Source organism: Bacillus rossius, chromosome 5 (genome assembly GCF_032445375.1).
Source record: "Bacillus rossius redtenbacheri isolate Brsri chromosome 5, Brsri_v3, whole genome shotgun sequence".
In the NCBI taxonomy this organism is placed as follows: Eukaryota; Metazoa; Arthropoda; class Insecta; order Phasmatodea; family Bacillidae; genus Bacillus; species Bacillus rossius.
In genome coordinates, this window is record NC_086333.1 from 28437228 (window position 1) to 28450314 (window position 13087).

General features: G+C 33.8%; 1 protein-coding gene across 3 annotated transcripts in view; it reads right to left on the reverse strand.

Annotated features, from left to right (window-relative positions):
• Window positions 1-13087, reverse strand: part of LOC134531671 (beta-catenin-like protein 1) — a 95518-nt gene that overhangs the window by 80555 nt on the left and 1876 nt on the right. For all 3 annotated transcript variants that reach the window (XM_063367458.1, XM_063367457.1, XM_063367459.1), the window contains exons 2-3: window positions 9618-9863; window positions 4904-5010 (exon numbers count right to left, since the gene is read on the reverse strand). In XM_063367458.1, coding sequence (XP_063223528.1) covers window positions 4904-4977 — 74 coding nt within the window. In that variant the 5' untranslated portion in view covers window positions 4978-5010; window positions 9618-9863. The remainder of the gene's footprint in view (window positions 1-4903; window positions 5011-9617; window positions 9864-13087) is intronic.

Consider the following 13087-nt stretch of genomic DNA (forward strand, 5'->3'; position numbering starts at 1 on the left):
TTGGTGTAGTATATGTGAAGGCCTTTGAAGTCAAATGCATGGCGTAATTAAAAATGAGACAAAATTGAAATAACATAAACCATTTTAATAATTTTAAATGATTTGAACCCTACAATTTCCTAGATTGTATTTCCAAAAAATTTAGAATTATTTTTTTAAATTTTCTAAAATGTTTTTAATTGTTTTCAAAGAGAGCATTGTGATACATAAAGTGGTTTACAGTTGTTCACCTTTTTAAAGAGTGATTAGGTAAGGTTATGTTAGGTTAGTTACATTACAAATAGTGAGAATGATCAGTTGGTTAGGTTAGCTACAAAAATAATGCAAAATTAGCTTCATAGGACACGACACGACCCGACTGGTAAATTACTTGAAGTATCTTAACGCCCTTTTAGAGGAGGACTCAAAAACGTGTGGGGAAATTTTTTTTTTTAAATTTATTATAAATTTTCAACTTTGTAACATATTATCTAGTAATCAACATGGTTTAAGGTCTGGAATTTCAACTACTACTAACCTACATACTTTTTTAAATCCTATATATAACATAGTTACCAATAGGGATCAGACAGATGCATGTTTTTTTCGACTTAGCTAAAGACTTTGATATAGTAAATCATTTCTTACTTCTTAATAAATTATACAATTTTGACCTATGTGACAATTATGAGAATTGTTTTACAAGTTACCTTACCAATATATATATTTTTTTTATTGATCAATAATTATAAATCTTCTCTGTACAATGCTTGTTCAGGTTTATTCTCAGGGAGGTACAATCTCACCTCTCCTCTTTAATATATTTATTAATGATATTACCAAGGTACTCAGCTACTCTGTTGGTATACTTTTGCTGATGATATAAAAATCTATTAAATTATTTTTACATTAAATGATTGCCTATTAATAAAAAAAACATTATTGAAGTTAATTGGTAATTACAAAATCTGGTCAAACATAAAAATAAAACCAAGGTCATATAATTTACTAAGAAATGCCATCCAATTGAATATGAGTACAAATTAGCTAATTCTTTCATTTCTAAATCCCTTTTCATAAACGATTTTGGTGTCATTCAAGATTCTAAATTATAATTTCACAAACTTGTTCTTTTTTTATATTCTCATGCTCGAAGAACTTAAGCTCTTACAACAAATATTACTTCTTATGTAACTAATTCAGACTCAATTATCTTAATGTATTTGGCACTTGATAATCTAAGTTAGAATTAAGTTCTATTATCTAGAATGTCATCAACCTAACTGATAATCAAAATAACATTACTCAATTTCTCACAACCTAATTTAACTCCCCTTGTAGAGCATAGGGCCAGTCATGATGCAAATTTTGTTCAAAATTGTTATACATCTAAATTCAGTTGCTTATATTTTCTTGACAATACCAGCTTAAGAATTCTCCCAATTTAATTTCCGCTCACATTCAACCCTGTGTACTCTTCATAATTTGATTCTAATAGTGTGTAACTACAAGTGCAAACTTCAAAATTTTTTTATATAGTTTTTAGTTTTAAGTCCATGTCTGTTATTTGTAGCAATTATGAATAAGCAATTTTTGTGATTTTTTGTGTATTTTTTTGTGTTTTTCTTTATTTACTATAGTAGTATTTGTGTGTATCTTTTGCTATCTCTGATAATGTGTAGTACTCTTTCTTGTCCTCGTGTGTTGGCCATCTGCGGTTGTTGTGCGTGCTGTGGTACCGATGGTAATAAGAATCCATACTTTTGCAGTGATTACTATGTATTTGTCTTTACATGTCATGCCCACAATTAAAGATTTATGACTGGCAGTGGGCATGTACCAATTTAAATAAAATATTAAAAAAAAATAAAAAATTAAAAAAAATTGGCTCTCTTTCAAGATTATCTCCATAGAAACCAGTCACATTTAAAAATAAACAGCCCTTACTAGCAACATCATTACTCAATCATAAATTTTTCATAATGTTTTAATATTCTTCCAAAAAAAAGTTACCATCTCCTAATAATTTTTTTAACATCCTTAAATGGGCTTGAAAAAATCATGAGCATAAACTATATCCTTACAGAAACAAAAATTTTCAACAAAACAAATATCAACCCTGTATTGATTTTCCTTTTCTTCTGGCATTTTCTGGTTGGAAACAAACTAACTCAATAACTCTCAGTTAACTTTGCTCCATGGAGGTAAGTCTAAGACTGGTCTAATTTTATCATAATCACTTGCCATTGCTTTGTTTAGATTGCTAACAAAAAAATATGCTATCTTCTTATTTCATTAACTAATTTCATTTAGAAAACAAACAGATCAGTTATAAACGAGTATGCATTTTTCGCAAAAAAAAAAAAAAAAAAAATCAGTTTGCTCATTGGACTGCAATACCGCTTGCCCATGCTAGTGATTCCTTGTGACTGGCATCTTTCTGCGAGAGAAGCCATAGCCTTATTTGGGTGGGCCATCCCGGACGCTTATGCTACCGCACTGGATAGCTCAGATAGGTGTGCGGACAGTAGATATGCACCTGAAATTAATCCCCTAACCAACCATGAAACACAGACAATGCTACAAAGTTTCAATACACAACTGGTCTAAAAAATTTTCGCAAAAAATGCAAGGCCAAACTTATAAAACAAAAATTAAAATTTCATTTCAAGTAAAACATTTTATGAATAAGTTTTACTCACTCTACGTGAACCCACATGAACAAGATTTCCTACTGGCCAGTAGCTAGGAAACTCTACCAATGTAATTAAGGCTTGAAATCCATTCCCTTCCCTAAAACCCCAACAACTGAAACACTCCACTTCCTAACTTTTATCATTATTCAAATAAAAAATAATTGAAAGAATTTTTAACTAGTATTTGACTGGTCTGTAAGGTCCACATGAAATAAGTCACTAACTTGATTATAAAGCAAACCCTCCTCCAACCATGCATTGCTTACTGTTACTACCGTGTTTTATTGCATAATTGTAGCACATTTTATACTAAAATCAAATTTGAAAAGTAGGGGTGCAACGTTTATGCGAAAAAAAAATTTGTTAGGTAAAGTTATTCATTAAAAAAAAACCATTCGTGGAAAGTACGTTTATTTAAAAGTGGAGTACACAAGAGCACGCCGAACAATTTAAATTAATAACTCATGCAACAAAAACCTTTTTTCCACTTTAAATAGAAAAACAAAATGTGAATGCGAACGTGAATTAACGCATAACTATCATCGTAGTACACACTTACCACGAAAGAGTGCGGGCCATCAAATGTAGTTAACTCGGCATGTAACAGAGAGCGTGCTGTGAGGTGGACTGGAGCTTACCCCAATACCCTGGTAAAATGGCAGTTAAGCCACTTCTTCCAACCGCTCCGATAGCAGTATTGTCTATAGCAAGGGGGCTGTTATTGGCTAGGAACTACTTTCTTGCGCCCTGATCCACCTAGTATTTAGCTTGAAACTTTTGTGTTGTGAACTAACTTGTAGGACATCAATAATAGTGGTTAAACACTTTCTGAAATTATACTTCGTTAGAATAAGTGAGCTTGCTAAACAGTGTTGAATTCAAATTCCCTCATTTGGAGTGCGGCGGAGGGATACGGAGTGCCGACGGAAGAGGAGACAGAGGAAGAAGGTCAAGATGGAGGATGGGATGCTGAGAGAAAACGTATGTGTAAGGTGCACAGGGGAGGAGTAAGGAAGCTGCACTGCAAAAAGACTGGATCAACGTGTTGCGAGTTGGTTGAGTGGAAGTGATACGACAAACTCTTGTGTAGCCATTTCTCGGTAACCACTGAACCGCTGTAAAATCCCTTTGGTTGGGGAGTCGTGCAACCAATGGCGCCCGAACAAACGTGAGTCAGGGGTGGAAAACGTTACAGCACGTTGCATTAAATCGGTTAGATATCGATATTCGACTACCTGTGCGCGCTCTATACGGGAAGCAACACAACCAAACATGAATGATGCCAACTAGCGCTGGCTACATTTTTATAAGCGGTACACCGCGGTGAAACAGACGAACAGTTAAAGGTTATAACGTTTAAAAACATCTTTAAAAGAAAATTTACACATCAGACAACTATATATTTCCATTAATTACATAAGTAAGAGGTTTTTTCCGAATAAATATTAGATTTATACTTTAAAATACTTTTTTATACGGAAAAGTGCACAAAGTGCTCGGAATCTAATAGTGGGACCAAAAACATCATGCAACATTTACGCAAGAGGTTTTTTTTTATCCAAATTTTGACGCCCTAAAATATAGGTGCGACGAATATGCGCGTGCGCCGACTATGCGATAAAAGAGGGTATATTTATCCCTGAACAATTGAAGCAATTCTAACCCTCACGAAATGTCTTGTAAACTATTATTTTAGAGTGAAATCCTTTAAATCCAGTGAATGCCCCAATTCCTTAATTTTTTTTTACCTCATAAAAATTAATCTAAAGCAATTTTGAACCTATGCCCTTGTGCATGAGGTATACATGTAATTACTTGAAAACTGAAGTAATTGTGACCCTATGTACTTTTCCACAGGTCAGTGTTTGACATTAGATAAATATTTAATTTAAACAATTTAAATTACTTCATTATTTATGTGATTCTATTTATGTTGTAACTTTTGTGTTTAGCTATGACTATTTATAAATATGTTCTATTATATATTAAATTAAAAAGAGTTGTTTGTTTAGTAGTAAATAAAATTAAAACAAATAAATCAGGGTTCTTGTGAAGAAAAATAACCTGCATTAATAATACTCTTATTTTGTTACAAAGATAAGTGATTGTTATATAGAAATAAAATGCCTTGTGTTAAACATAGTTTTGACTAGGACTTAGCATAAAGTTTGCTATAGAGAGATTCATTAAGTACTAGGAGGTTTTACTTTACTGGTAAATGTACGTACTTCTCAGGACTGTCTGGAAACTTTATCCTCATTTCTTGGTTTTTCAATGCCCTTTTTTCAAAGAGAAGAATCATTCTTTTCAGTGCAGATTCATCCAACACGTCAGCCTAGAAGCACATCAACAGATAACGACCACTAATGCTACTTAAAATTTTATGATTAGTAAAATACTCTAAATACAGTTACATATAAGCTGCTTGAAAAGTTCTTAACAGTTTAATTATGTGGACAAAAATATGTAACCAATATTTAATAGTCACTGCTAAATACTATTAAGTATTCAATATTAAAATTGAAGTGAATTAAAAAAAATAATATTTTGAAAACCAAATTAACAATTATTATAATCAGCCAACAGTGCCAAAGAAAAAACCATGAATAAATATGTATAGTAATTAAAACTGTAAAAATAACATAAATTTCAAGATTCAGAGCTATAACACATAAACATCACTTGACACTATCAGCAACTTGAAAAGGTCAACCAAACAACATCACACCAACGAGGATGCATACAGTAGTTAAAAATGTGGATGAGGATAGGGAAACCTGCGGGGTGGGATAAAGACCGTATCTTAGCTTCCCTGCTGTAAAGCCTAGAAGAAAAACTGAAAGTAGCCAGTACAATCTGATGATGTCAAAAAAATAGCCACACTAAACTCATCATTACTCAAAAAATATTCAGTCAAATCATTTGAAAATTTTACTGGCTTTTTTTTTTAACTTTCAAATACCTTGTGAATAAAAATGATACAAGAAAATTGGCTACTTTCTTTTTTTACTTTTATGAAAATGCAGTGCAAAATGAAGTATGTATGTGAAACAGTTTTTGGTTATTATAGACATATGGATAGTATCAGCCATGGCTATCTGTATGTGTCTATTACTTATTGCAAGAATGTAAAATGGCCCTCTGACAAATATTCTTGCATTGAAAAAAATAAAATCTACAGAAAATATTAAAAAATATAATACTTATTTTGAACTTCACAGCTACATTTCTCACAATGTTAAGACACGTTACAGTTACTAAAGCAAAGGTTTATTTGGAGTTGATTTTAACAATACGCCAGAATTATAAAATGTATTCACAAAAATGAACTAAATAGGTAACTGCAGGTGTCAAAGTCACTATTCTTTTGTGAAGTTATCTTTGTCAAGTTATCTTTGTCAAGAAAGAATAATCTGTTGATGTTGATAACATTCAACATGTCAATTAATTAGTTCAGTACTTCCATGAGCTGCCATTAGTTCTAATGGTATTAATTGGTGGAGCCAAGATTTTATGGTGTTATAAAAAAGCAAATTCCATCATTAGAACTACTTAGTAGATTTTGTCTTAAAGCAACTGAAAATTAACACACACGTAATTAAAAGTACATATCAAGCACAATAATATTAATCAAATGATCCAAAAATTTGTATTTTACGAAAATTAAAATGTGTACATAAAAACAATAGTACATACGTATATTGATTACAGAAAGTAATAAAAAAAATAAAAAATTAAATATTCTCCTGTAATATTTCTTAGTTCATGAGAATATTACAAATATAAAAATAAAACTCACAGCCAAACTTTTTTTAAAAAATGCAATGTCTAAAGCCAATGTTTTGACAAGTTTTGTTTACATTTTTTATAGTATTTTATAGTATGTTTTCAACAGGATCCCTGCCTCCCTTCAGCAGACATGTTTCACTTTCAAGAAGACTCATTACATTCCAGATTACGTTCTAGCAGTAACACACTGACTGGCCTTACTGCTAAAGCTTAGTGTCTTAAGGATAGCAAAATAGTGTTTCAAGATTGTAGAACTTTGCTCCTGCCAATCCCTTTTTGGACATAATGGATTAATATATATGCAAAATGTTTGCATAAGAAGAATGTGTGTGCTTCGTTTCCACTTTCCTTTCCCTCAGCCTAAACAACCCAAGACTTGAAAATACAAGTGAATTTATTTGGTCTATTGTTTAAAGGACATATTTTCTTTTTATTGCTACAAGGGGTCTACATAATAGAGGAACCAGGTGGCACTGGTACATCTTTCAGAACATCACAATTATGAAGCTGTTTAGATATTGAAAATATTATTTTGTACACGTATAAACATAATATTGTTATGCCCTTAAGTGACCCCCACGCCACCCCTTTGTCAGGATGTGTGTTTTACCGTGTCACTAGCTCTTGTCTTAGCGCCGTTCAGAAAGCCTGAGGAGTAGGCAAACAGCAATGCGCCTGAGAAAAAAATTGTCCCCGCGAAAAAAAAAATTTCCTTTCAGCACAGCCTACAGGTGTAGGTAGATTTCGAAGTAACTATTTTACTTTTCGAAATGTTTTGGAAACTTTTATAAACTCATGGAACTTTTTAAGAACTTAATGTAGGATATAACAACTTATATGTTCGCCAATATTCAAAATATATTGATTTAACATTTTCTGATTTTCTCATATTCCATGCAGCAAAAATATATTGAATGTTTTTAATTTATATATATATTTTTTAAAATCTAGAATATGTAGTATTTATCTGAAATCTACCAAAAATGCTACAGTGTCAACACCGCTGTGACGTTAGCTGAAGGCGGCCATTGTAGAGAGGCTGTAGATAATTTTGAAAGAACCTTCTAGGTGGCCTTAACGGCCATCCAGACGAGCATATAAACCCCCTGTTTGGGCTGCTGGAGTGCTGCTGCCCACCGAAAAAGAATATTGTTGTGCCACCCAAATGCTCAGACTTGCCGCACGTTATGCTGCCCGATCGCCGTTGGAACACCCAGTATTGCTATGACGCCAAGTCTTTACGTTATGTTTGGTGACAGAATTATTTTCAGTGTGATGCAGCTGATAGAAAAATATAGAGTTGAATCACTGCAGCAGGTATTGGAATAATTCTAAGTCAGAGTGGGACTTAGACATGGTCACCACAGAAAATACAACATGACAACTGAACACATATAGTTGGACATAAGGGCATACAGGCCATAGCTGATGTTTGGTAGCAACTGATGATGTATGAGCTTGTCTGTGGTTGGCAGTAGTTGGTGGCACCATCCCTAGACACACATTTTAAGAAAGTACTACAGCCCGGAGTGGCTTACAGAGTTATGTAAGTGTAGTTACGCTTACGTATAGTGAAAATGACTATGCTGATTTGGACTAACACAAAAGGGCGATCATGAAAATAACAACAGTTTTGTGGTTTTAAGTTTACGCAACTTGTGCTTACATTTGGTTATGTCAGTATGTGAAGTTGTCCAATGAGACAGAATGGATGCAAGTGGCAACCCCTGGCATTACTGGACCGTATTAAGGGTACAGTCATATAAAAGTTTGTGGCGGAAGCAGTGAGTTGAAGTGATTGTCCTTGTGTTCCCGTTTATGTAGACTGGCTGTTGCGGACTTGTGTTCGGTTCGTGTACTTAGCCGGCTTACGTGCAGCTGGATGTGAAAGCCCTGGACATCTAAATACTGCCATGGACTTGCTGGAGGGGTCTTCACCTGCAAAGGGAGCTGGACGAGTACACAGCTGCCAATATTACTTTGAGGGATCATGACTACTAAACTGAAAGACGAGTTTTAAGGCCACTATGACCAAGTGGTGTTAATGTCGAGAACATATCCAATTTGGTGCTATGAAATGCTACAGAGCCTGATTAAGTACAATTTCAGAAATCAAAAACTTGAACTTAGAGTGCTATTTTTCAAGTGTCTCTCATGAGACTTAGTACTATTTTGTATTGTTTTCTTTTTTGATAATCATGTTAATATGTTTCTATAACATTGTTTATGTAATTTGCCAAAAAAAAAAAAAAAAAACTGATTGTAAACTAAATATTTTTAGGTAGAAAGTTTTCATATTAATATTTTGGTTAATATTGACACCGAATTCATTAAGCACTGTTTTAAATGCTGTTACCACTTAGTAGAGTTTGAATAAATATTTTGAGCATTAACACTGTGTAATGAAAAATTAAACTATTTCAGTGATCATCACTGAGTGATATTTACCAACCCCATTACCGAGGTTTTAAGCAATACACTGCCTGAATGATCTGTGTTTGTTATTTGTGTATCATTGCTGTTGATATTAATGAATAAATGTATGTCTTTGGCTCTATGCTCCTGCTCTTTGCTTTAGAGTTTTCACCTAAATCATCCAGTTGTTGGGACAGGCAACAATATAATAAACATTATGTATTAACTTTCCCACAAATGCAATACAAGAGTAGTGTTTAACGATGAGGGGCAGGAGGGAAATATGAGAAGGGGTAGTCTGCCCTCAGCGCCTCCACTACCGACGGCCTTTACATCAGCGTATGACCTAAGAAGAAATATTTGTAGATCAATTATATCCCCCACTCTAGGCATTCTTGTTTCTACTGTTCTTTTGGATATGTATTTGGCCATGAAAATATTTTAGCTGCCGGGCCAGTATGAACTTGTGATGGTTCATATTTACACTTTGTTCCCTTTTAGACTATTTTCTAAAGGATCATGTAATTGAGCAACCAAGATTAAATTAAGTGTATTAAAATCTAATATACCTATTCTTGATGTTATTTAAAATAGAGTAAAATGAAACAACTAAATGAACTTTACTAATCTTTAACTTAAGGTTAGTTTATACTCCACTCACGGTACATGTTGACCGTACACGTTGCACGCTACACAACGTGGCTGTTCAAGCCCACGCGACCCTGCAACAATGCTCACGTCATTATTATCGCTGCTCTCGACCAGCTGCAGTATCTTCTCCCTCTCCTCCTCCGTGATCGTGCTCTCCTCTGCGCCGTCTTCCGTGACGAGCTTGGACGGCAGTTTGGGTCTCTCCGCGGGCGCCTCTCTCTCCGGGGCCTGCGCCCTGGGCCGCTTCCTCGCCTGCTGGTACCGCTCGTACTCGCTGCTCGCATCGTCGTCCTCCAGCTCATCATCCTGGGTCCTCTTGGGGGTGTTTGGGGGCTGCAATCACCGGTCAGGCCTGTGTCTCTCTACTGCACATTCATCACAAAATCACACAGATTCCAAGACTTGGGGTACTGAACAAACCACGACATAACTACACCCTGTAAACTTACATTATTCAGGACACTAAATGATAAGGACAGCCAAAACATTGTTATTACACAAAAAAAGCATTGGATCACAACAAATTTTTGAAAAACAAATACATATGCATAGTTTTGATTTAGGGTGTTAAGTGTGTTACACATGATTGCAGACACAATAAGCTGTTTTCTGTGCCATAACTGGTAGCCATACTTGTATTAAAATCAATAAAATGTGTACACACATGAATTTGTAAAATGTGTTTGGTGCACTTTCTCCATGCATTTATTTTATATTTCTGGAGAGTGCTTACCTTTGCTGCAGAACCAATGATAGATTGCAAAACAAAAACAAATAAAAAAGATAAGAAGTTTGCTTATTTATTTTGTTCTCATTGTACTTCTGTTGCATATTCGCATAACATGACTTGTCCAATACAACTGTATAAACATATTCACACAAAAAATATCTCTAATGGATACAATAAACTAAAACAAGAAAATAAAAGCCTAATACCTGACAGTTTATTTTTAAAATGTTTACATGGACCAAAGAGCTACTTAATCCATGTTAAAAATGTGATTAAAGGACTATATAACAAAAAAAGTATTTTCTTTCACTTATTACTAATAAAATTGATAAATTAACAGATGAGATGAAGGAAAAGATTACATATTTTACCAAAATTAAACTTAGATAGACAAGTTGTAGTCCCTATTCAAGCACATAGATTGGTGTAAAAAAAAGAAAAGGTTCCATGAAGCCTTACAGGCATGTTTTCTTTCTTAACCTCAGAAGTGAGGTCTGTTAAGCTATTTGCAACCAGAGATACTGCAATAGTACCTATTTGTTTTGTTTATAGAGTCTATGATATTTTGAGTATATAACATATCGTTGCAATCCTCTGACTAGTATGTGTTAGTGTTTAAAATAGCATAAGTAAATGCAGGTTTGATTTTATATCATCATGTCTGATGCCAGGGTTGGCTGATTTAAACCATGGTTTAAACTATGGTTAAAACCAAGAGGTTTTTATAAAAAAAAATAGTTTTTTTTAAATAATGTATTTTTAAATATAATATCTTAATTTTGTTTAATGAAATGGATAATTTCACTCAAATAACAACAAAAGTTTGCTCAATAATGTTTCTTGTGATTAACAGGGAAAAAAAATATACTATTCAAGAACTTATTATTTAAATTATATGAATAAGTTGTAAATTATACCCAGCTAATAATTCTAAAATTAAATTAATTAGTGAATTGTAGTTAAAGTGTAAAAGAAGACAAAATAAATTAACTAAAAAAAATTTTCTATCCTGATCCCTGAATGTACTGTAAATTCCTATTCTAAGGGAAACATGTATTTTATAGAGAATTCTCCTCCTGTGGGGAAGTACCCTTCCTTTGGTTAAGTCCCAGTCAGATGCGGAGATTAGTTGGACTTCCGGTCTTTGATGTCATAACTTTTCTGGCTCAACAGAATGCTGAGAACCAAAATAACGTAATAAAAAAGGCTGTTTTAAACCTAGAAAAACCTGGTTAAAAAAACAGGTTTTTTCCAACCCTGTCTGATTTACACAAAACAGAAAGTCAAAGTGAAAATGAGAGGCTTCTAAAGAAGAGGAGAAACATGACTAAAACCATGGGAGGAGAGGATTTTGTTGCTGATCCCCTCCATCACTTTACTACTCTACTTTAAATACTTGTCTTACCACCACTAATCTAGTAATTTATTTGCTTCAAGTTCCTTTATCCTGCTTCGCTTATTCCTCCACCACATGCCCTAGCCCTCCGTTTACCAGTTGAGGAACCCATTTCTCTGCTCCCTTGTTCCCATCTCCTTTTGTCCCTACTCCACCCCCTGGCATGTTATGACTGCCAGCTATTACCTCTCTCTCTTCCTTCAGCATGTCTAGCCTAGCATTTACGGTTCAAGTGCATTTTACGATACCCGATTCCAATAGGTTAAAATAACGGAGGGGAAAACGATGTCATTTTAGTAGGCTAAAGAGTTTGGATAATAGTATAGGAACCGAGTATGGAAGTGATGGTGTTGGTTGTACCGGAGGTAAGGGTTTTGATGTTTTCATTTGTTTGTGATTTGGTGCAAATGGGGTACGAGGAGTGACGTAACAAGGAAATAACAGTTGTATTGAGTAAATATATAAGCAGGTCTACTCAATAGATATTAAGAATGTTATAAGAATCATAGTGAATATGTGTGCAAATGTGTGTACTTGGATCTAGTGAAGAGCAAGGTGGTGTTTAATTGTAACAGATTGTTAAGAGAAAGAATGTGGGGATTGAGATTGTATTAGTAAATTGACGAACAACGGTTAGCATTTCGCGAGATAAAAAAATTAAATGGAGAAACAGCAATTGGATTTGGAATGAATGATGCAACTGTAAGAGAAAAATTTATGGTATACAACCACTGCAGTAAAAACAAGAAAGGTGAGTGGGGTTGAATGGATGTGAAGTTTTTTGTGATTTGTAGTTGTTTTATGTGTATGTTGTGTTGTGTTAGGTGACAGGTGTATTTAATTTAGGTGAAATATTGGTTTACGTAATCGTAAAGCAGATTTAATTTCAAACTAGGTTCTTTAGGGATACTGGTATTTAATGTGGTCAAAGAGAGACCTTTTCCAATAAAATTTTCACACTATCATCAAGCAGATTAGTCCCACCCGTGTAGTATAATTTGTGACACAGGTAAATAAATAATGGAAAGTAAAACTAATATGGAGTGTAATTTGCGATACTGGTAGTTCATCAATTAGAAATATGATGTTTCGAGTTAATATTTAATGGGTTTCGTGAAGTAAAATACAGTCCCACACAGTGTAGTCTATTATGCAATACTAGTATTTAAATTCTTGAAAGTACTCCTTAAAAAAAATTCCCAGTTATAAAGAAGTAGAATGCAGTCACACCTGGTCTATTGCATTGTTTAAAACGGGGAAGAATTATTTGAAAGTAAGAATTTTATAGGAAAGAGAATTGCGGTATCATGAAAAGACTACAGTCCCATGAGTTAGTGTATTTTGCAATACGGATAGATAATATTTTGAAAGTAAGAATTTTTAGGAAATATATTGACGGTAATGTGAAGAAGACTAAAATCCTGACCAGTA